Source organism: Carcharhinus amblyrhynchos, chromosome 3 (genome assembly GCF_965287045.1).
Source record: "Carcharhinus amblyrhynchos chromosome 3, sCarAmb.v2.hapA, whole genome shotgun sequence".
In the NCBI taxonomy this organism is placed as follows: Eukaryota; Metazoa; Chordata; class Chondrichthyes; order Carcharhiniformes; family Carcharhinidae; genus Carcharhinus; species Carcharhinus amblyrhynchos.
The window spans coordinates 121329134-121351283 of record NC_137326.1 but is presented as its reverse complement, the minus strand read 5'-3'; the positions used below and the strand labels follow the sequence as shown (position 1 = coordinate 121351283).

General features: G+C 41.5%; 1 protein-coding gene across 1 annotated transcript; it reads left to right on the top strand.

Annotated features, from left to right (window-relative positions):
- The first annotated feature begins 361 nt into the window (after nt 1-361).
- rfc4 (replication factor C (activator 1) 4) lies at nt 362-21926 on the top strand. The gene is made up of 11 exons (XM_080185903.1): nt 362-509; nt 3368-3493; nt 5268-5346; nt 5794-5873; nt 8331-8450; nt 9954-10097; nt 11905-12025; nt 16390-16515; nt 17897-17977; nt 19496-19612; nt 20626-21926. The coding sequence occupies exons 2-11, from the start codon at nt 3375-3377 to the stop codon at nt 20719-20721; spliced, it is 1083 nt and encodes a 360-aa protein (XP_080042029.1). The 5' UTR covers nt 362-509; nt 3368-3374; the 3' UTR covers nt 20722-21926.
- Nucleotides 21927-22150: the final 224 nt, after the last annotated feature.

The following is a 22150-nucleotide window of genomic DNA, read 5'->3' as shown; positions in this document are numbered from 1 at the left end:
AAAAGACATTTATCTGGTTGATTGGGCCATTCATGTTAATCACACCTTTTCTCTGAAGAGAGGTACTTAAGAGTGCTGTCTTTGTCCTGGGGATATAAGGGGATATAAGCACCATACTGGTCCACTTAAAACAGTCCACAATGGCCAATTGGATAGACATAAGAAATAGAAGTGGAGTAAGCCATTCGGCCCCTCCAGCCTGTTCTGTCACTTAATAAGATCACATCTGCATGAAATCCAATTTCTGGCCCAAAATCCCCATATCCATTGATTCACTTGGTCTGTCAGGGAGGAATCAATCTGTCTGTTTCTGGTTTCTGCCCGGACGGATTGGTTCGGCACACTGACCGGAAGCGGAAATGCGAGTGAGCCTTGGCGCGAGTTTAGACAGGGACGGCAGGGATTGGAGCTGGAATAGGGGCAGTGGGGCTTGGTGCCGCCTGCCATCGGAATAATCTTTGCTCCCGGGATATCTGCACATCCCCCCGGGCAGGAAAACCCCTCTCCAGGTCAGTCAGAAATCGGGATGTGAATGGAAATAGGGCAGAATGGCCTGTCCCCCTCTGTGTGATGGACAGAATGGCCTGTCCCCCTCTGAGTGATGGACTGAATGGCCTGTCCCTCTCTGAGTGATGGACTGAATGGCCTGTCCCCCTCTGTGTGATGGACTGAATGGCCTGTCCCTCTCTGAGTGATGGACTGAATGGCCTGTCCCTCTCTGTGTGATGGACTGAATGGCCTGTCCCCCTCTGTGTGATGGACTGAATGGCCTGTCCCTCTCTGAGTGATGGACTGAATGGCCTGTCCCCCTCTGTGTGATGGACGGAATGGCCTGTCCCTCTCTGAGTGATGGACTGAATGGCCTGTCCCCCTCTGTGTGATGGACTGAATGGCCTGTCCCCCTCTGTGTGATGGACTGAATGGCCTGTCCCCCTCTGTGTGATGGACTGAATGGCCTGTCCCCCTCTGTGTGATGGACTGAATGGCCTGTCCCCCTCTGTGTGATGGACTGAATGGCCTGTCCCCCTCTGAGTGATGGACTGAATGGCCTGTCCCCCTCTGAGTGATGGACTGAATGGCCTGTCCCCCTCTGAGTGATGGACTGAATGGCCTGTCCCCCTCTGAGTGATGGACTGAATGGCCTGCCCTCTTCCTGTGATGAGATGCTTGTCCCGCCCATTCTCTATGATGGGCTGAATGACCTGCCCTGAATGACTTGTCCTTTTGTGTGATGGGCTGGATGCTGGATGACACCTTAAAGCTGGGAAATCTAAAGCGAGATTTCATTGAAGTGTTTAAAATCATGAAATAGTTGGGTAGAGTGAAAAGCGAGAATGTGTTCCTGATGGCCGAAGGGGTGATAACCAAGGTTACAAATTTAAGATGATTGACAAAATAACTCAAGGTGTCATGAGTAAAACTTTTTTATGCAATAAATGGCTAAGTCTTGGAATGGATTGCGTGATGAGATGGTGGATACAGATTCAGTAGTGCTTTTCTAAAAGGAATTTAATGAGTCATTGAAGGAGAAAGAACTGCAGGGAGAGAGCAGGGAAGGGGTTGACCTGGTTGCTGTTGAAGGAGCCAGCACCAATCTGTTTGGCTGAATAGTCTGCTGTGCTTCAATATTCTATGAAACCAAGGCCCTGTCAAGTGGACACAGACAACCCTGTGGCTGTATGTGGAGGAGAACAAGTGACCACCATTTATCCTTCAATCTTTTTATAAGAACACAGATTCACTGCTCGTTATCACTATTGCTGTTTATGGGACTTTTCCATCCATAAATTGGCTGTTGTGTTTCCTACAATGACTTCACTTGCCGTTCTTCATTAGCTGTGAGGTACTTTGGGATATGTGGTAGATGCTGCGTAAATTAAAGCTCTTTAATTTTGAAAGCTTATTATTTTCCTTTTTTAAGCTAAATTCAAATTCTCAAAACCTTCATACTCTCTGAATGATGAGTCCAGACCTCTGGATTATTGGAACTAGAAGTAGGAGAAGGCCATTTGGCCCTTCAAGCCTGCTTCACCATTCATTTTCATCATAGTTGATCATCAGGCTCAATATCCTGAATCCCCTCCCACCCCCCCCAATATCTCTTGATCCCTTCAGCCCTAAGAGTTATATCTAATTTCTTCTTGAAATCACACAACATTGGCAGATGAATACATAAGCACTGTACTACTGGATGCTTTTCTACAGCAACCAACAAACCAGATGCAATGTGAGAGGGAAAACTGGAAGGTACATCATCCCTGAAACTGTAGTCACAGACCATCAAGTGCCTGATTTCAGGACAGTGCTTTCAATAAATAATTCAAGAATGGCATGGGGAGGCGATGGTCTAACGGTATTATCGCTAGACTGTTCATCCAGAAATATTCTGGAGACCCAGCCAGGTTCGAATCCTGCCACGGCAGGTGGTGGAATTTGAATTCAATAAAGATATCTGGAATTCAGAATCTACTAGTGACCATTAAATCATTATCGATTGTCGGAAAAACCATCTGGTTCACTAATGTTTAGGGAAGGAAATCTGCCATCCTTACCTGGTCTGGCCTAGATCTGACTCCAGAGCCACAAGCAAAGTGGTTGATTCTCTTCTGCCCTTTGAGCAAAGGCAACCAGGGATGGGCAGGAAATGTCAGTCAGCTAACGATGCCCATTTCCCACAAACGAATAAGAAAAAGGTGTAAAAATGAGCAAAATATATTATTTGTTGCAAAATATAATATATTATTGAGGGAAGAAGGAAAAAAGAATTCTCAGACATCCGCAAGGACTTTACTGTCAATCAGTGTATTTTAAAGTGTAGTTATGGTTGGCCTCTAGACCGAACCTGCAGCCCAGTTGTACACAACAAGGTTCCACAAACAAGATGGTTGACCATTTAATTTATTGTTGGTGATGTTACTTGAGGGATAAATGTTGGCCAGGACACAAGCTGAACAAAGAGAGCAAAGGATCATTTATGTTCAATCAAGAGGACTGAAGTTTAATCTCCCATCATTTATCATCCTAACCTTGTAAACTGCATGAAAAACAGAAAATGCTGGAAAATCTCAGCAGGTTTGAAGCATCATAGAGTGAGACTACAGTTAACATTTCAAGTCAGTATCCTGCCTCAAACTTTGACTTGAGTGTCTTTCCACAGATGCTGTCAGATTTACTCTGATTTTCCAGCATTTTCTGTCTTTGTTTCAGATTCCAGCGTCCGCAGTATTTTGCCTTTGCCTTGTAAACTGCAAACATGCTGTTGGCAGTTCCTGGTCACACAGTGTTGTTACTATCAGTCAAGTAATTCTTCTTTTGCTTCTTAATTCCCTTTTAAAAGACGTTTAATCATTTGCCATTTTATTTGCAGGTGAAAGATGCAAGCATTTTTAAAAGGTGCTGGAGTTATTGGTGCCAAACCAGTAAAGGAAAAGGCCGCAGCAGGAACCAGTGGCGAGCAGAAGAAACAGAAAGCAGTTCCCTGGGTGGAGAAATAGTAAGAAACTTAACTCCAGATAATGCTTTGTGCAGTGTACATATACAGCCAGGAGGGTCCACTTTTCACATAATTACATAGACGATTAGAAATGGCAGGCATATGTATATGTTTGAGTTTTTTGTAATTTGCCAAGCCAAGAAAGTCAGTGGTGAAGCTTCACAAGTGGCTTCCCTTGCCTGTAGTGATAATCAAAGCAGAGTTCTTAACTATGGCTACAACTATGTTCTAGAATTAAACCGTTGCTTTTGTTGTGGAACCCCAGTGCAGGTTTCTCACTGTTTTCTCTGCTACTGCAGCCACTTGGGGTGGCGGGGGGAGGGGAGGGAGGGAGAAGATCTTTGAAACTTCTTTCCTTGTTATCATTCAAAGAACAGTACAGCACAGCAACAGGCCATTCAGCCCTCCAAGCCTGTACCGATCATTATGCCTGCCCAAACTAAAACCGAATGCTCTTATGAGGTTCATATCCTTCCATTCCCATCCTATTCATGTATTCATCTAGATGCCCCTCAGATGCTGCTATTGCACCTGCTTGCACCACCTACCCAGGTCTCTCCAGTTGTACTCTATTGTACAGGAAATATCCTTTGTCCTTTTTGTGCTTGAGCTCAAAGGATGGAAGTATGTCATTATTGGAGGGTTGAATATTCCCCACATCACTTCAGTGGTCTTTTTGGGTTTGTGTGGGTGTGGTGTGGGTGTGTGAATACTTGTTTTGTAAGTGTTTTACTTTTCACCTTCCCCTTTCTTGGGTCACCCACTATTTGAGGCCTGAATGCAAGTGGACAGCTTGCAGTCAGATGATTCCCAATTGCTTAGCAGTTTCTGGAGCAGTGCGCAAGAGGAACAAGTGCCTGATTTGCTCAGTATGCTCAACATGACTGCAGGACTCCTGTGTGGAAGATCACCAGGCTCCCATCATATGTCCTGCCATTTTCTTCTTACAAAACAGCAATGTTATATTATTTATGAGAAGAAAATCTTGGAGGGTGGGCGAAAATATATTCTGAAAATCATAACATTATAATGACCAATGCTGAAAAATTAAACACTGTAATTTTGTCCAATGTTTAAAAAATTCCTTTTCTATTTTGGTTAACTCTTTACCGTACCAGATTATGAGGTCCTGGATTGGATGTGTAGGGAGCAGCTGTTCCCTTTGGTCGAGGGGTCGGTCACGAGGGGGCATAGTTTTAGGGTAAGGGGCAGGAGATTCGGAGGGGATTTAAGAAAAACCTTTTTCACTTTAGAGGGTGGTGGGAATCTGGAATGCGCTGCCTGGAAGGTAGTCAAGGCCGGAAACCTTACAACCTTCAACAAATATTTGGATGAGCACTTGAAGTATAATATTCAAGGATATGGGACAAGTGCAGGAAAATGGGATTAACACAACTTTAGCGGTAGATATTGTCAGTGCAGACTCGGTGGGCTGAAGGGCCTTTTCTGCACTGTCTGACTCTATATCTGAAATAAAACTCCTGTTCGGCATTCGTTATCCTCTTACATCTGCCCATTCTCCCAAAATCCAATGGATTGCTTTTAAGTAAGATGGGAAGTCTTTGCAGAGGTAACTTCAGTAGGGAGTAATGACTGAATCCATCTCACCTGAAAAAATCTATTGTGTTAACCTTCGTTGTGTCAGGAAGGATGCGAATTGCTGAGTAAATTAATTTTGTGATTTGGGAGATGGATGCAATTTGTTTTAAAAAAAAAATGTGTGAACCATGTTTTCCCCTAAAGTCCATCTTGTCAATGTTACCTTTGCCTGCAGTCGCCCAAAATGTGTGTCTGAAGTGGCTTTTCAAGAGGAAGTTGTGGCTGTGCTAAAGAAGTCACTTGAAGGAGCTGATGTGAGTTTTAAGTTTATTTATTAGCGTCACAAGTAAGGCTTACATTAACACTGCAATGAAGTTACTGTGAAATTCCCCTAGTCACCACACTGCGGTGCCTGTTCGGGTACACTGAGGGAGAATTTAGCATGGTCAATCCACCTGACGTGCACATCTTTGGACTGTGGGAGGAAACCAAAGCACCTGGAGGAAACCCATGCGGACATCTGGAAAATCTACAGACTCCACGGCGGGGTGGGGGCGGTTTGACTGACTGTAAAATTATGGATACTTGAACCTCCTAGCATTTGACCTTGTAATTATAGGTGTACACAGAGAAAACTTTCATTACATTTCTGTTGGAATTTGAGATAGATTTAAGGTGAAAGGATGATGTTCTAATAAGAGTGTCTCATATAAAATGGTTTTGTTTTCAATTTTCATTTAGCATTTTTCCTTCTTTTGCAGCTTCCCAACTTGCTGTTTTATGGACCTCCTGGCACAGGAAAAACTTCCACAATATTGGCTGCAGCAAGAGAACTCTTTGGGTAAGATTGCATTGAACATGTCAGAAAAGGGCAGAGTTCACGATTGTTGTGTTTGTAGAGAGAAAGCAATTTACCAATGCCTAGTATCACAATCATTACCATCGCTGAATCCTCAATGCTGGGGCAGGGAGTGGAGGCGGAGGAAGCTCACCATTGACCAGAAACCTCACTGGACTTCACCACATGATCACAATGAGTACAAAGGTATCAGAGACAGGGTACCTCTACCACAGATAACTCACCTCCTGTCACCCCAAGCTTTTCATTTGTCTGTAAGGTGCAAGTCAGGAATGTGATGAAAAAACCCCCACTTGCCAAGATGAGTGTAGCTCCGACAACGTTTGTGATGCTCGTCACCATTCAGGACAAAGCATCTGCTTGATTGGTATCCCATTCACAATCTTAAACATTCACTCCCCCCACTACCAGGGACAGTGGCAGCAGCATGTACCATCTGAGATGCACTGCACTGTTGAAGGAGATGCACTCCTTCAACAACACCTTACAAACCCAGGACCTCTGCCACCTAGAAGGACAAGGGCAGCAGATGCATTATCACCATTTGCAAGTTCCCCTGCGAGTCATACAGCAGTGCACTTTGGAAATAGATTACCATTCCTCCATTGTCACTGCATCAGATTTCTAGAAATCCCTTGTTGTCATTGTTTCTGCATCAACACATTGCAGTGATTCAAGAAGATGGCTTTCTTTTCTCAGGTGGTTACAGCTGGACAATAAATGCTGGCCTGGCCAGTGACACCTATGTCCCATGACTAAATAAAACAGGATCATTTTAGATTTCAGTTTGGAAAAGAAAAATCAGAACAAAGAACACATTCCCTATCAGGTTAAAAATCAACCTGTTAAGATTAATATTTAGAGACCCCTTTCATTACTTTTTAAGTGAGTTGGTACAAATACTGTTATCCTTGTGAGGAAAACTGGGTCAGACAGGTTATTTGTTCTAATAATAGTCATTTTTAAAAACTTATAAGGAATGACCTCTAATTAAAAATATTTTTAACATACATTGGAAAATAGACCCCCATTGTGAATTAGAATGTAATTATGTATCAGTCGAATTAGCTTGAATTAATGTCTGTACCCAAAAATTTCATCCACTGTCCCACTTAATAACTTCCACAACCTTGTCCACTGATGATAGCAGACACTACTTAAACTATGTAATACAGCCTACTTGTCAGATTTTGGTTTATGATTTTAGAACGGTATAGAACAGAGATCAAAGAACAAAAGACGAAGAACAAAGAAAATTACAGCACAAGACTAGGCCCTTTGACCCTCCAAGCCTGCACTGACCATGCTGCCTGACCTAACTAAAACCCCCTACCCTTCTGGGGACCATATCCCTCTACCCCATCCTATTCATGTATTTGTCAAGACGTCCCTTAAAAGTCACTAGCGTATTCACTTCCACTACCTCTCCGGCAACAAGTTCCAGGCACCCACTACTTTCTTTGTAAAAGATCTGCCTCGTACATCTCCTTTAAACCTTGCCCCTCGCACCTTAAACCTATGCCCCCTATAATTGGCTCTTCCACCCTGGGAAAAAGCTTCTGACTATCCACTCTGTCCATGCCTCTCTTAGTCTTGTAGACTTCTATCAGGTCTACCCTCAAACTTCGTTGCTCCAGTGAAAACAAACGAAGTTTCTCCAACCTCTCCTCATAGCTAATGCTCTCCATACCAGGCAACGTCCTGGTAAATCTTTTCTGTACCCTCTCCCAAAGCTTCCACATCCTTCTGGTAGTGTGGCGACCAGAATTGAACACTATATTCCAAGTGCAGCTTAACTAAGGTTCTGTAAAGCTGCAGCATGACTTGCCAATTTTTAAACTCAGTACCCTGGCCGATGAAGGCAAGCATGCGGTATGCCTTCTTGACTGTCTTCTCCATGTGCATTGCCACTTTCAGTGACCTGCGTATCTGTACATCCAGATCCCTTTGCCTATCAACACTTTTAAGGGTTCTGCCATTTACTGTATATTTCCTATCTGTATTAGACCTTCCAAATTGCATTAACTCACACTCGTCCGGATTAAACTCCATCTGCCACCTCTCTGCTCAGGTCTCCAACTGATTTATATTCTGCTATATCCTCTGATGGTCCTCATCGCTATCTGCAAATTCCCCAACCTTTGTGTCGTCCGCAAACTTACTAATTAATCCAGTTATATTTTCCTCCAAATCATTTATATATATTATTGCATTTGTAATATAAGGGATGACAGTGGTTTAATGACTTGTTGAGATACACTTGACTCCATTGCCTTACTCTCTTGCCAACAAGAGAAATCTAAAGTTCTTTAAAAGCATTGAGGATCTGACTGTTCAAAAGTAGCAACCTGCATGAAACGTCTAACCCATAGGGTTGTGGCTCACCACAGTCATGATCTGATCTAATGCACTGACATTAATTCTATGCAACATTTGCAGGCCTGACTTGTATCGCAAGAGAATTCTTGAGCTGAATGCCTCTGATGAGCGTGGTATTCAGGTTATACGAGAAAAGGTGAAAAATTTCGCACAGTTGACTGTAGCTGGAACTCGCTCAGAGTAAGTAACAACTTTTCTGTGAGGCCTGAAGAGTTTTGGGGAATTGGTGATTCTGTTATTTCAGATTAGAACAAACTGCGTGTTTCTATTTTTCCAACAACTGTATAGAATGTACAATACAGAAATAACACATTCGGCCCATTTGCGCTGTAATGGTCTTTATGCTCCACATGAACCTTTTCCCAGCATACTTCATTCATCTAACTGGGTCAGCGCATCTCTTTATTTATTTCTCCTTCTTGATTCTAAGTTCCCCTTAAATGCGTCAATACTAATAGCCTCAACTAGTAGAGTTCAATATTTTAACCACTCTGTGGGTGAAGGGGCTGCTCCTGAATTCCCTATTGGAATTATTAGCAACTGTCTTATATTTACTGTCTCTGGTTTTGATCTTCGACCAGCTCCATCAATCCTTTTGTTAAATTAGAAACCTCTGTCTTATCATTCCTCAACCTGTTTTCTTCAGTCCTGGTCTATACAGTTGTTCCTGATCTTCATTTCTGGTGAAATCACCTGAATCTTTGCACCATCTCCAGTGCTTATGTATCTTTCCCAAAACGTGGGTATCAGAAATGTGTACATGTGTTCCTGTGTTTGGTCTAAAAGATGTTCTGCACCAGTTTAATAAAACTTGCCTTGCTTTTCAATCTGTCTCATTGGAAATTAATCCCAGTTCTTACATTACTCATTTTAGTAGTGTTATTAACCTCAGTCACTATTAGTGATTTATTTTCTCCCCTGCCCCGTTACACTCTTTATTTTTCCACTGGATACATGACGTCCTTCTTCTTCTTACTAGCTTGCACTATTTCACATTTACCTATGCTGAAAATTAATTAACCAATTACAAAGTAATTATGCAAGTTTATTAATGACGTCTTATGTTGTATAGTCTTGCATGTGCTGCATTTTGATGTGTGCTGATTGTCAGTGATTCTGCTTGGCATGTACAATATATATGATCAATTAACTTCAGCTTCCATTTTCAAGGAAAATTCCATTCATCAGGAGACCATTTGTCTTCAGAGCTTTATAGCATTCGGGGCCCTTTATTCTTATTAGTTCATGGTATGTGGACTTTGCTGCCAAGGTCCCCATTTATTGTCCATCCCTAATTGTCCTTGAACTGAATGACTTGCTCAGTGGACAGTAAGAGTCAACTACATTACTGTGGATCTGGAGTCACACATGGGCCAGACCAGGTAAGGATGGCAGATTTCTTTCCCTAAAGGACATGGGTAAACCAGATAGGTTTTTACAACAGTCGTCAATGGTTTCATGGTCATCATTATTCTTTTAATTTCAGAATTCGTACATTGAATTCAAATTTCAATATCTGCCCTGGTGGGATATGAACCTGGGTCCCCAGAGCATTATGCTGGGTCTCTGGGTTACTAGTCCAGTGACAATGCCACTGCACCATTGTGAAATGTAATCCTTTTCATGAATGTAGTTCTAGTTTGAAGGTTTTTTCCTCAGACTATTTCACTGTTTCCCTTTCAGTGGAAAAACTGCTCCACCTTTTAAAATTATCATCTTAGACGAAGCAGACTCTATGACAAACGCTGCACAGGCTGCTCTTCGTCGAACAATGGAAAAAGAGTCAAAAACCACACGTTTCTGCCTTATCTGCAACTACATCAGCAGGTAGGAGTCCCAAAACAGTTTAAAATGTTGTACAAGTGTTGCAGATCAGAATATATTTGCTGTATTTGTGTGGTTAAATCAGTTTAGGCTAGATCTTTAGCTGCAGTAATATGGGTGGCACAGTGTTCAGTACTGCTACCTTGCAGCACCAGGGTCCCAGGGTTCGATTCCCAGCCTTGGGTCATTGTCTGTGTGGCGTCTGCAAGTTCTGCCCATGTCCGTGTGGGTTTCCTCCAGGGGCTTCGGTTTTCTCTCACGGTCTAAAGACATGCTGGTTAGGTGCATTGGCTATGCTAAATTCTCCCTCAGTGTATCCAAACAGGTGCCGGAGGGTGGCAACTAGGGGGATTTTCATAGCAACTTCATTGCTGTGTTAATGTAAGCCTACTTGCAACACTAATAAATAAAAATAAGCAATTTTACATTGTACATCACATATAATGTGCAGAAATTGGCCTTGTAGCCCAGCTGGTTCATGTTGGTGTTTATGCCCACACAAACTTCCTCTTATCACATTTCATCTAATCTTTATTCTTATCCCAATCATACTCTTATATTCCTCTCTTCCTTGTTTACTTAACTAGCTTTCTCTTAAACACACCTATGCTAGTCACCTTAGCTACTCCTTGTTATATCAAGTTACACATTCTACCCAATCTCAGGGTAAGTAAGTTTCTCCTGAATTCTCTACAGAGTTTATTAGTGGCTGTCCTATTATTTAGGTCTCTATTTCTGGTCCTCCCAGTAAATGGAAGCATCTATAAGTCTACCCCATCAAATTCCTTCAATATCTTAAAGCCCACTACCAGGCCCCCATTCATCTTTTTTGCAAAAGAAAAGAACTTTAGTCTGCTCAACCTTCACTGTTTGGTATAATCTCTTAATTTTGGTGTCATCCTAATAGGCATGTTTTGTATTTTGACTATATATACTTTCATTATACGGGGACCAAAATGCTTCAGAGTACTCGAATTGTAACTTAACCAAGATTCTGTAAATGTTTTACATAAAACTTCTGTATTTCAGTTCTATCTAGAAATTAACTCCATTTTTAATTACCTATTAACCTTTTGTGTATCTCCTCTACCTCATTTAAATATGCTTTTCCTTCTAAGCAATGTGTGATTTCCTTGAGTTATATTTTGCTGAATCCCTAAGTTGTAATTAAAAAATAATTCTAGTATTGGATTAATTTACTCAGATGATTATTCTTATGAAAGGAGAAAGTGACCTGTTGGATAAGTAGCATCACTGGTAATCTTTTATAATTTACAAAATAAAAATCTTCAATTACAGGAAGGTTGTAATGGTCCATGTCTAACAGCTAATATATAGCAGAGGGGTTGAGTAATGTTAGACCAGTGATTCCTATTCAACCTATCTATTCCTTTGATCCATTGTTTATTGGCATGCAATTAAATTCAATTTTCAATTTTTTGCAGGGAGTTTTCTTGCCCCCCTGTATTCACTATTTTGGCAAGCACAGGGTAAAAATATCTGTGTTAAAGATGGTTGTAAATGTGGCAACTTAAAAATTATACAGTTTAATCAGTGCAGCATTAATACTGTACTTTCTACCTATACCTGTGCAAAAAATGCAAATGTGAGTTGGCACGTCAAAAGGAAAAAAAATAGCAATATCGCCATGTTAATTTGTTGCTGTGGAATTGTGGAACATGTTTTGCAATGCAATGCATGCAATGCAAAGAGAATAAAAGCTGCCTCTAATTTTGGGAGTGAGGTCAAGTCCACCTAAGGAACAGCCTTTTGCAACAGCTTGTTAACACATGCCATTTTTGTGTTTCAGAATAATTGAACCACTGACGTCTCGATGTTCAAAGTTCCGTTTTAAACCTTTGACAGACAGTATACAAGAGAAAAGGTTGCTGGATATCTGTGAGAAGGAGAGTGTGCAGTGCAGCAGTGAAGTAGGTCTCTGGCATTGTAGGATGCATTTGGGGCTGAAATTGTACTGTATGCTTTTATTAGCTGCTCTACCAACCTGCCCTGGTGCCTTGCATGACTACTGAACATGTATACTCAGGGCTGTCTGCTCCTATACCCTCAGAATCTTCCTTTTATATTGTCTTTCAATGTTTTTCCCACTTCATATTTTTCTTCATTGAATTTCATGTGTCACTTGGCCTTGCCTATGTCCTTTTGAAATTCTACACTATCTTCCTACATTCACAATCCTTTGAAGTTTTGTACCATCTGCAAATTTTGGCATTGTTACCCTGTACAGCGATGTCGAGGTAATGAATTTGTAACAGGAAGGGCAGGGGTCTCAACACTGACCCTGGGGTTCCCCACGATAAAGCTTCCTCCAGCACAAAAGGCAAGATTAACTATGGGGACGATTCACCCAAAAAAATTCTAAATGTTGAATTTACGTGAAAATGAGTAAATCATGCTGGTCTTTTTCAGTGGCAGTCTCAAAAACAATCTCCCACACTCAGTGCACTGCAGAGTGCCTCAACATAATCACACTGAAAATCAGTGGGAAAAATCACCTGGGAGGCCAGCAGCATAGCGCGGAGCAGGCCACTGCACATGCGCTGATCTGTCAGCACCGTATGCACAGTGACCCAGTGCTGCCAGCATCCCGATCACTGGCCAGCCCTATGACCCCTGCGTGGGCAGCACAGTGGTTAGTGCTGCTGCCTCACAGCGCCAAGGACTCGGGTTCGATTCTCGGCTTGGGTCACTGTCTGTTTGAAGTTTGCATGTTATCCCTGTGTGGATTTCCTCCAGATGCTCTGGTTTCCTCCCACAGTCTGAATGACATGCTAGTTAGGTGCATTGACCCGAATAAGCGCTGGAGTGTGGTGACTAGGGGATTTTCACAGTACCTTCATTGCAGTGTTAATATAAGCCTGACTTGTCACACTAATAAATAAACTTCACTTTACCCTGGACATTGGGGGTCTGGGGGTGGTGGTGGGGAGGAGGGAGTGGGCCGGGGGAGAAGGCTATCAAGGCCCAGAGAATTTAGTCCTGGGCTCGCTAATTTTGTTTAAATTTGAAGGGAAATGATATCCTGCATAGGAAATGAAGCTTCATGCCTATGTCCAGCACAGTGCTGACGTCATCAGAAATCTGGCATTGTGTGACACTATTGGGGCCAGACGACTAGTGGGGATCCCGTGCATCAGATATTGCTTTAAACTCCCTGCCCACTGCGCTTAAAAATTAGTGCAGTGGGGTGGGAGAATCACCCTCTATGTTTCTGTTGTGGGTGCATTTGATGATTTATAATGAATGGTGGAGCAGGCTTGAAGGGCCGAATAGCCTACCTACTCCTGCTTCTAGCTTCTGTGTTTCTGACTACTGTTCTGTTTCTTGTCACTGAACCGATTTTGTATCCATGTTGCTGCCATCCCTCTTATTCCGTGAACTATAATTGCTTGCAAGTCTATAGTACAGCACTGTATCACTTGCCTTTTGGAAGTCCGTGTACACCATATCAACAGCACTGGCCTCATCAATACTCCATTATGACTTCAAAAAACAAATTAATTAAGCACAATTTTCCCTTAACAAATCTTCGCTAGCTTTCTTAATTAGTTAATTCCTTAATTAACCAGCAATTATCTATGTTGGTATCAAAAAAACAATGTGGGTCTGTTACAAGTGGAGTTGGTAGAATTGATCATGGAAAATAAAGAAATGGCAGAGAAACTAAACAAATATTTTGTGTCTGTCTTCATGGAGGAAAGCACTAAAAACCTCCCAGAAATAATAGTGAATTTTTTAAAGTTTATTTATTAGTCACAAATAGGCTTACATTACACTGCAATGAAGTTGCTGTAAAGATCCCCTAGTCGTCACAATTTGGCGCCTGGTCTGAAACTTCTACAGAGTTAAGTAAAATGAGGAATGCAACTCAGTCAACCTACATTAATCTACAGTAGAAAATTTGAAATTGGCTGTGCTATTACTTATGTGCATTCCCTGTTTATAGATTAATGTTTCAGTACTAGGGAAATGTGAATGAGGGGGTGAGACAGTGGCTAGCGCTGCTGCCCCACAGCACCAGGGACCTGGGTCCAATTCCTGGCTTGGGTCACTGTGCAGAGTCTACATGCTCTCCCCGTATCTGCGTGGGTTACCTCCAGGTGTTCCAGTTTCCTCCCACAGCCCGAAAGACATGCTAGTTAGGTGCATTGGCCATGCTAAATTCTCCCTTGGTGTACAAAGAACAAAAACAGCCCGGGAAACAGGCCCTTCGGCCCAACGAGCCCGCGCTGCCATTTTAACATTATCAGCCCCCCCTCCACCCATGACCCTTATCTGTGATTATGGCATTCCTCATTGAGGGAAACTAATTTAGGGACAATTTATTACCTCCAGTCAGCCTAATAGCACATCTTTGGGGTGTGGGAGGAAACCGGAGCACCCGGAGAAAACCCACGCAAGCACGGGGAGAATGCGCAAACTCCCACAGACACTGGCCCAAATCCATGTATCTGCACAGCAAACAGTGATAGTCACTGAGCTGTCGTGTTGCCCAGCATTTGGTCCAGTTTAAGCACACACTAACGACATGAAGCACTAAGCTACTCTCGAACATCCAAGAGCAGCCCTAGTACGACCCATTGCGTGTATGCCCCTCGTTGGACAACAAGGCGGACCGACTTAAAACCTGTGAATTAAAAGAGAAAAACATTAATATCATTCCACATCCTTATACATTACCAGGGACATCCCAATGCTAATGAACCTTATTTAAAACAATCTCCTATATCCTTCCATCTCCAACCCACTCATGCGCCTGTCTAAGTAACTCTTAAACAACTCCAGCGTGCCTGCCTCCACCACCTTGCTTGGCAGAGCATTCCATACCCCCACTACCCTCTGTGTGGAAAAACCTCCCTCTAATATCCGTGTTATACCTCTCCCCCCTCACCCTAAGCCCATGGCCCCTCGTACTGTCTCTCTAACATAGGAAATAGCTTACCACTGTTTACTCTATCTATACCCTTCATAATCTTATATACCTCTATTAGATCCCCCCTCACAAGTGCCGGAATGCGGCGACTAGAAGATTTTCAGAGTAACTTCATTGCAGTGTTAAGGTAAGCCTTACTTGTGACCCAGATAAATAAACTTTAAAATGACTCAACATTCACAAAATGTGCTTTTTGGGTGTTTGGAAGGAGCTAAGTGGCAAAGTTCTTGTTTGCAGTCGGCTTTAGACACCTGGGATGAATGATTTCTCTCCGCTGACTGCAATATCCCTGTGTGAATTGTAGTTATAGGGCCTTGTTTTCATCAATCTACAGCACAAAATGTAGACTAGGGCTAGGACACATTGTTTGGAAATTCAGAGCTAGGTATGAGTGCTTAATCCTGATTCTAAGACCCAAAAGTGGAAACATGTTCTATTCTTTACCCCTGAATTTTCTCACCTTAATGAGCGCAGTATTCACCCAAAAGTGGAATTCTAAAAGACACGTCCATGCACATTGGTAGGTATGGTCTGTGCGGAGGTAAGGAGATTGATCAGTGGAGGTGTGTGATTGAGCGTCTTGTATATCTAAGTAGATCTGAGTTGGATGTTGGAGCAGACATATGGAAATACAAATTACACAAAAGTAAAATACTGGAACTAGTCAGGGCCTGATGACATCTGTTGAGAGAGTATTTCAAGTTAGTGACCCTTAAGAAAATGCTGAATGATCAGGTTATGCAGAGCACTGGGTTACTGATGAGTTTTTAAGTTTAAAGTTTGTTTATTACTCACAAGTCAGGCTTAAATTAACACTGCAATGAAGTTACTGTGAAATTTCCCTTGTCGCCACAGTCCAGCACCTGTTCGGGACAATGCATTTAACCAGCACATCTTTTAGATTATAGGAGGAAACCAGAGCACCCGGGAAACCCACGCAGACACGGGGGGAACACGCAAACTCCACACAAACAGCGACCCAAACCAGGAATTGAACCTAGCTCCCTGGCGCTGTGAAGCAGCAGTGCTAACTGCTGTGTCACCATGCTGCCCTGTTTTTGCTTAGCTGATTGGGTCTTTGGTTCTGCATACTCATCACAGCCTTTTAAGAGTCCCAAAAGTTTGCTTTCCAGCAATAAATTTTGGTGGTTGATATTTAGTTAGCATGTGTACTCTGTGAAGATGGCAGTAATGTGCAAGTACTTCCTTGATGTGTGAGTCAAAACACGGTGAGACAGGAAACTTAACCAGTTGAAAGAAACGGGAATAACTTCATTGTTGTATAAAATGGACAACTCACCAAAGCAAGTGTTTTTATTATATCATGTTGGCTTTTTCCAGACGATCTCTATTCTCATCAATGTATCTGAAGGAGACCTGAGAAAGGCGATAACTTACCTGCAGTGTGCAACAAGACTTACGGGAGGGAAAGACATCACAGAACAAATCATCAGTGAAATTGCTGGGGTAGGAAAGCTTTTTCTGCCAATGTACAATAGGCAGTCGTGTTGTTGCAAGAACAATATACTCTTGCCTTGACAAGTCTTTCCATTGATCGCTGTCTTCGTTCTTTTACGGTTTTGGCCAGGAACTGTTTGTAGAAGCTGGGAAAGTTATTCCATTATGTGGTTTTCATCTTGGTGTCCAAAAAGATTTTGTACATGTCCAGTTTTCCTCAGTCCTCTTTGTGAGAGACATTAAGGGTCAATCTCGGTTTCTGATTTACAGGTCACCCAACAGGAAAGATGCCCCTTTTAATTACCCCACCTGTGGTAACTTAGTATGTGGTACATATATTGACCATTAGACTGGTGATACAACTTTTAAAACAAAGATTAAGCAGCAGTTTTTCCCTGACTATCAGTTATTCCCTCTGGAAGGGTTTTCTTCCCTTTCTTTTAATGTGCAAGTCACATGTCAATCAATAAGCATGCTTGTGGAAAGTGGCGGGCCGTGATGTATTTATGGTACTGAGCTAGTAACCCAGAGGTCCTGAGTTCAAATCGCAATGGCAAGCTGCACCATTGGATTCAATGGATCTGGTAATTTCTGAAAATCCATAAAAACTGCCAGGTTGCTTTTTATTATTCCTGCATGATTGAGATATTTCATGGGATCTTTTGTGTCTTACCAGAAGACAGTGGGGAATTTGGGTGTGTTACATATGATGCATCTTGAAATGCAGTACAGCAATGAGATGTCAATGTGCTGAAGTCTGTACTGAAGCTGAAACTCTCAACCTTCTGACTGCAAGGTGAGATATGGGGAGGCAGTGGCGCAGTCGCATTGTCACTCAACTGGTAATCTAGAGGCCCAGGTTAATGCTCTGGAGACCTGGATTCAAATCAGAATTTGATTTTAATAAAAATCTGGATTTAAGGCCTAAAGGTGACAATGAAACCATTGTCGTAAAAACCTATGGAGTTCACTAATGTCCTTTAGGGAAGGAAATCTGTCACCCTTGCAATGTCTAGTCTACCCGTAACTCTAGACCCATAGCAATGTGGTTGACTCTTAAATGTCCTCTGAAATGGCCAAGCAAGTTACCGAGTTCAAGAGCAACTAGGCCTGGCCCAGCCACTGATGCTCATGTTCCCTGAAGGAATAAAAAAAAATTGGCCACTGAGCTTAACTGATAGGCTTGAGAACAGCAATAAAAAGGACAAGGGAATTTCTCCCATGTTTTGGAAAATGTTGGGTTCAAACCTTTTTCCAAGTTTTAAAGTTTTTGTTTATTTCTTTTTTGTGATCCAGTTCTCACTTTTCTCCTGCCCCATCCAATTTCACACATGCACAAACAATTTTAGGGGGGGAAGAAATTTTAATTATTTTTTCTTGTCTTTTCTAGGTTGTGCCATCAGAAATCATTGACAGCCTTTTAGCTGCATGCCACAGCAGTTCTTTTGAAAAACTGGAAACTGTCGTCAAAGTAAGAAGAAAGACTCAGTTATTAATAAGACATTGGATAGAACTGTCAATGCCTAAAACATTGAAATGTAGCGCCAGATTTTCAGTGGAAAGAATAATTGGGTGGGTGTATATTAGGTGGTGAACCCACTCCTGCCCATTTAGTATCCCCATCAAAGGCAAAATTTCTTCCTAGTGTCTTCCTGGGCGCACACACATCTGTCTGGTGTTGTGAAATTGTACTGGAGAGGTTGACCAGGCCAAGCTAACCTGTTGAACCTGAATGCTGAGCCAAGCATGGAATTAATGCCTCGAGCTAGGCAGCCAGTGAGGATTCATCCTCGTCAGCTTTTAATTTTTAGATCAAAGCCTTCTGCTCATCAAGTTGGGTGACATCGGTTCAGGAAATACTTATTTTGTTTTGAATGAGAAGATGGTGAGGGAAATTGGATGTGGCAGGCTAGATTAATGGATTGAACATAAGAACATAAGAAATAAGAGGAGTAGGCCATCTAGCCCCTCGAGCCTGCCCCGCCATTCAATAAGATCATGGCTGATCTGTCGTGGCTCAGTTCCACATTCCCGCCCTCTCCCCATAACCCTTAATCCCCTTGCCTATCAAAAACCTATCAACCCGTATCTTAAAAATATTGAGCGAGGCAGCCTCCACCACTTCAACGGGCAGAGAATTCCAGAGATTCACCACCCTTTGAGTGAAGAAGATTGGGTGATCAATTATTTTCTGATTGTTATTAGGTAAGACATTCAAAATTCAGATAAAGATGGGATACACCCTCCCCAAATTACCCAACTCAGTGTTTACCTTACTGTATATGTGCATCATTTCCATTTCTCATATTAACCATTTTTATGATGTCTCAGTGGCATTTATGCCACCTATCCAGACTGGATTCAAATCTTAGTTCATTATGGCATTATATCCTTAAACTGCATTTTTATGTATTAACTGAATGTGCTTCAAGCTCTTCTGCTGGCCTGGCAGATAGAGACTGTTTGATATAGTACCAAGCTGAATTAGCTAATCACAACCAAATTGGCAGTGCCACATAACTTCAGCATGCTAATGTGAGAAAATATTGATTGGAGGTCCTTGCTCCTCATCGATATCTAGTGATTTCTGCTTTGCAGACATAGGATGGAGATAGATCTCAGTGATAGTGTGCCAGCAATGACATTTTGAGCATGCCCATAAATAATGCCACTTTAATTGCGAGTCTTCAATACGCTGCCTGAGTCAACATTCTAAAAAGGTCAAAATTAGAGTAGGGACATGAGAACACGATTTGCTTAATTTGATTATGTCCTCCATTTACCAAATTTACCACCATTTAAAAAGAATTCTGATGCCCTGTGGCTCAGATTCCAATGCCAACTTGAATGAAGTAATAAAGGTGTGGTAATACCTGCGGAACTGTATCTCATTATGAGTTAACGCAGGGAAAATAATTGGTTTACTATTTGTAATGTGATGGGTGCATTGAAGTACTTCTGTTTATCCAGCACTGTTTTTTCCTGTCAGAATATGATTAATGAAGGTTATGCTGCAACACAGTTAATCAACCAGCTACATGATGTCATTGTCGACCAAGAAGATCTTAACGATCAACAGAAATCAGCGATCACGCTAAAGCTAGCAGTAAGTATGGACTGAAACAAGCAGCAAACTGTGTTAACCTCTTACTGCTGTTTCAGTGGAATATTCTTGACCTTCTGGCATCCTGACTTCTGGAAACCCTGTTTTTAATCCTGTAATTTGACAAGTCAACTAAAATGCTTACGTAATAAATACTAGAATGTAGTTCACTAGCCATTGGGAAGTGTGATCACGTTAGCTTGATTCTGTTGAATAGGACTTGTAATTATATTGCTTTCACATCTCAATACTATTCACCTTTCTCCAAGAACAAGGCTGAATAAGACTGAAGTGTTTTTATTTGAGGGAGAATTCGCGAATCATCCCTAGTAAATCTACTGTAATTTTATACTTTGTTATTCATTCATGGGACATTGCCCATCCCTAGTTGCCCAAGGACTGTTGAGAGTCAGCTATGTTGTTGTGATTCTAGAATTGCATGTAAGCCAGACCAGGTAAGGATGGCAGATTTCCTTCCCTGAAGTGAGCCAGATGGGTTTTTCCTGACAATAGTTTCTTGGTCATGAGTATTCTTAATTCCAGATTATTTTTAATTGAATTCAAATTCCATCATCTGCCATGGCAGGATTCAAACCTGGGTCCCCAGAACATTAGCTGAGTTTCTGGATTAATAATCTAGCAATAGTACCACTAGACCATCACTGCCCTGTAAGTAACTTTGATCTCCATCAACTTGTCATTTGTTCACATTTCTGAATTCAGCCAATTCTCATGGTTCTGCAAAATTTGCAAACTGTGGTTTTGCTGTATTTTCTATCTTGAATTATGTTGCTTGTATTGCTGATTTTAGTTTAAATTTATTGTTACTATTTAAAGAACTTCTGCAAGGAGGAACTGTTCCAGTTTGATGATATTTAAGTACAACATTCCTGAGGTGGTTGGGTGCAATCCTGATTTCAGGATTTGATATTAACATTTTACTTCTTAGTCCATCTCTGGCAGTAGCTAATTAGCTTTAAAGAATTCTAAAAATGGTTCTTTTCTTTCCTTTCCAGGAAGTTGATAAGTGCTTAGCTGATGGTGCTGATGAGTACCTGCAACTGATCAGCCTTTCTGCTGTTATGATGCAACAGTTTACACACACTGTTTGAACCAGGTAGCTGGTGAACAGAATTACTTTTACATTTATTGAATTCCAATAGCACCAAATTTACAATCTAAAGACACTTTGTTCAAGTGTTGTTTCCTAATGCTTTTAAAAAAAAAATCAATTCTTCATACAAAATAAAAGTGTTTCTAAGCCTATGGGTTGGTCTTGAATATTTCAGCAAATCTACTTGGTGCACAAACAACCAATTTTGACTGTTTTGGAAGTTATTATTTTGCATACATGCTGCTGAATTCTATTTCAAACGTGCACTGAAACAATAGCTGCAGTGTCCTTTTGTATTAATGCACATGGACAATAATCTTAGTTCTATATCTCTTCCAATTGTCCCACTTCTTAGCCCCCAGTCCTGGCCCAAGCTCTGTAAGATGAATGGCTGAGGGTAAGGTAATCAATTTTGTTTGAGTAGGCCAGTTTCATCCTCATTTATGAAACTGCTAGAATTTTTGCTATAAAGCAGTTGAATAACCCTTAAATCATTTGCTCCAATCAACTGCTGCTTTGAGCAACCATGTTGTTACTTTAGTAGACAAAAATGTAGTCAAAGATTTAGGAGCACAGGAGTATATGGCCTAATTTTGTAATTCATATATTCTCTGATCTTATACTAAGACAGACTAGAAGCTTAACAAGTACAGGTGGATACCCCAGAGTTTTTATGTCTGCAAATCAGGACTGTAACAGAACTCTCCATAGTTCCATGATTAATGTAGTTCCAACTAAAGTAACTGGTACCTGGCAATAGAACATACTACAGCAACTTAAAGGCTTCAACATCACTTCCAGCTAGACAGGGCAAGAAATCACAGCTAGGATAAATAACCTTGTTTGGAAATGGTCACTTAGGCACTAATCAAAATCCAGAAACTGCAGTGGCTCAAACCCATCATGACAGTAATGTAAATCTGCAAGCCACCATTTTGTTAGCTTAAAATCCATTCAATTTACTGATGTACCTCACAAAAGGAAAGCTATCTCATCAAGTCTGGCTTTTGCCTCCAAATTCATTCAACTCTGAACTGACCTGTGAAATAGCATCCCAGGCCCTATATATAGTACAAAAAGGTGGTTTAATGAGTGATGTGCAATGAACAATGCACAAAGTGATTGCTGAATCCTAATTCCTGTTACACAATCACTGTGCGTTGCTCACTGCACATCACTCATTAAACCACCTTTTTGTACTACATGTAGGGCCTGGGATGCTATTTCACAGGTCAATTCAGAGTTAGTGAATTTGACCAGGAATTTCCAACAGTTTACAAAATAGGATTCACCTTCAAGGTTTGGCTGTATCTTACATTTTAAACACCAGCACAAAACTAGTGACAGTGCAATAGGAGTGACTTGAACAAACAAAAATATCTGTCACATACCATCAGGCTATGGAATTAATTACCAAATAGCAACAG

What these genes read in the sequence shown, in the direction of transcription:
- rfc4 (XM_080185903.1), top strand. Translation starts at nt 3,375, where the DNA reads ATGCAAGCATTTTTAAAAGGTGCTGGAGTTATTGGTGCCAAACCAGTA. An exon ending in GTAGCTGGAACTCGCTCAGA is followed by an intron (nt 8,451 to 9,953) that starts GTAAGTAACAAC and finishes TTTCCCTTTCAG; the next exon opens with TGGAAAAACTGCTCCACCTT. An exon ending in ATCTGCAACTACATCAGCAG is followed by an intron (nt 10,098 to 11,904) that starts GTAGGAGTCCCA and finishes TTTGTGTTTCAG; the next exon opens with AATAATTGAACCACTGACGT.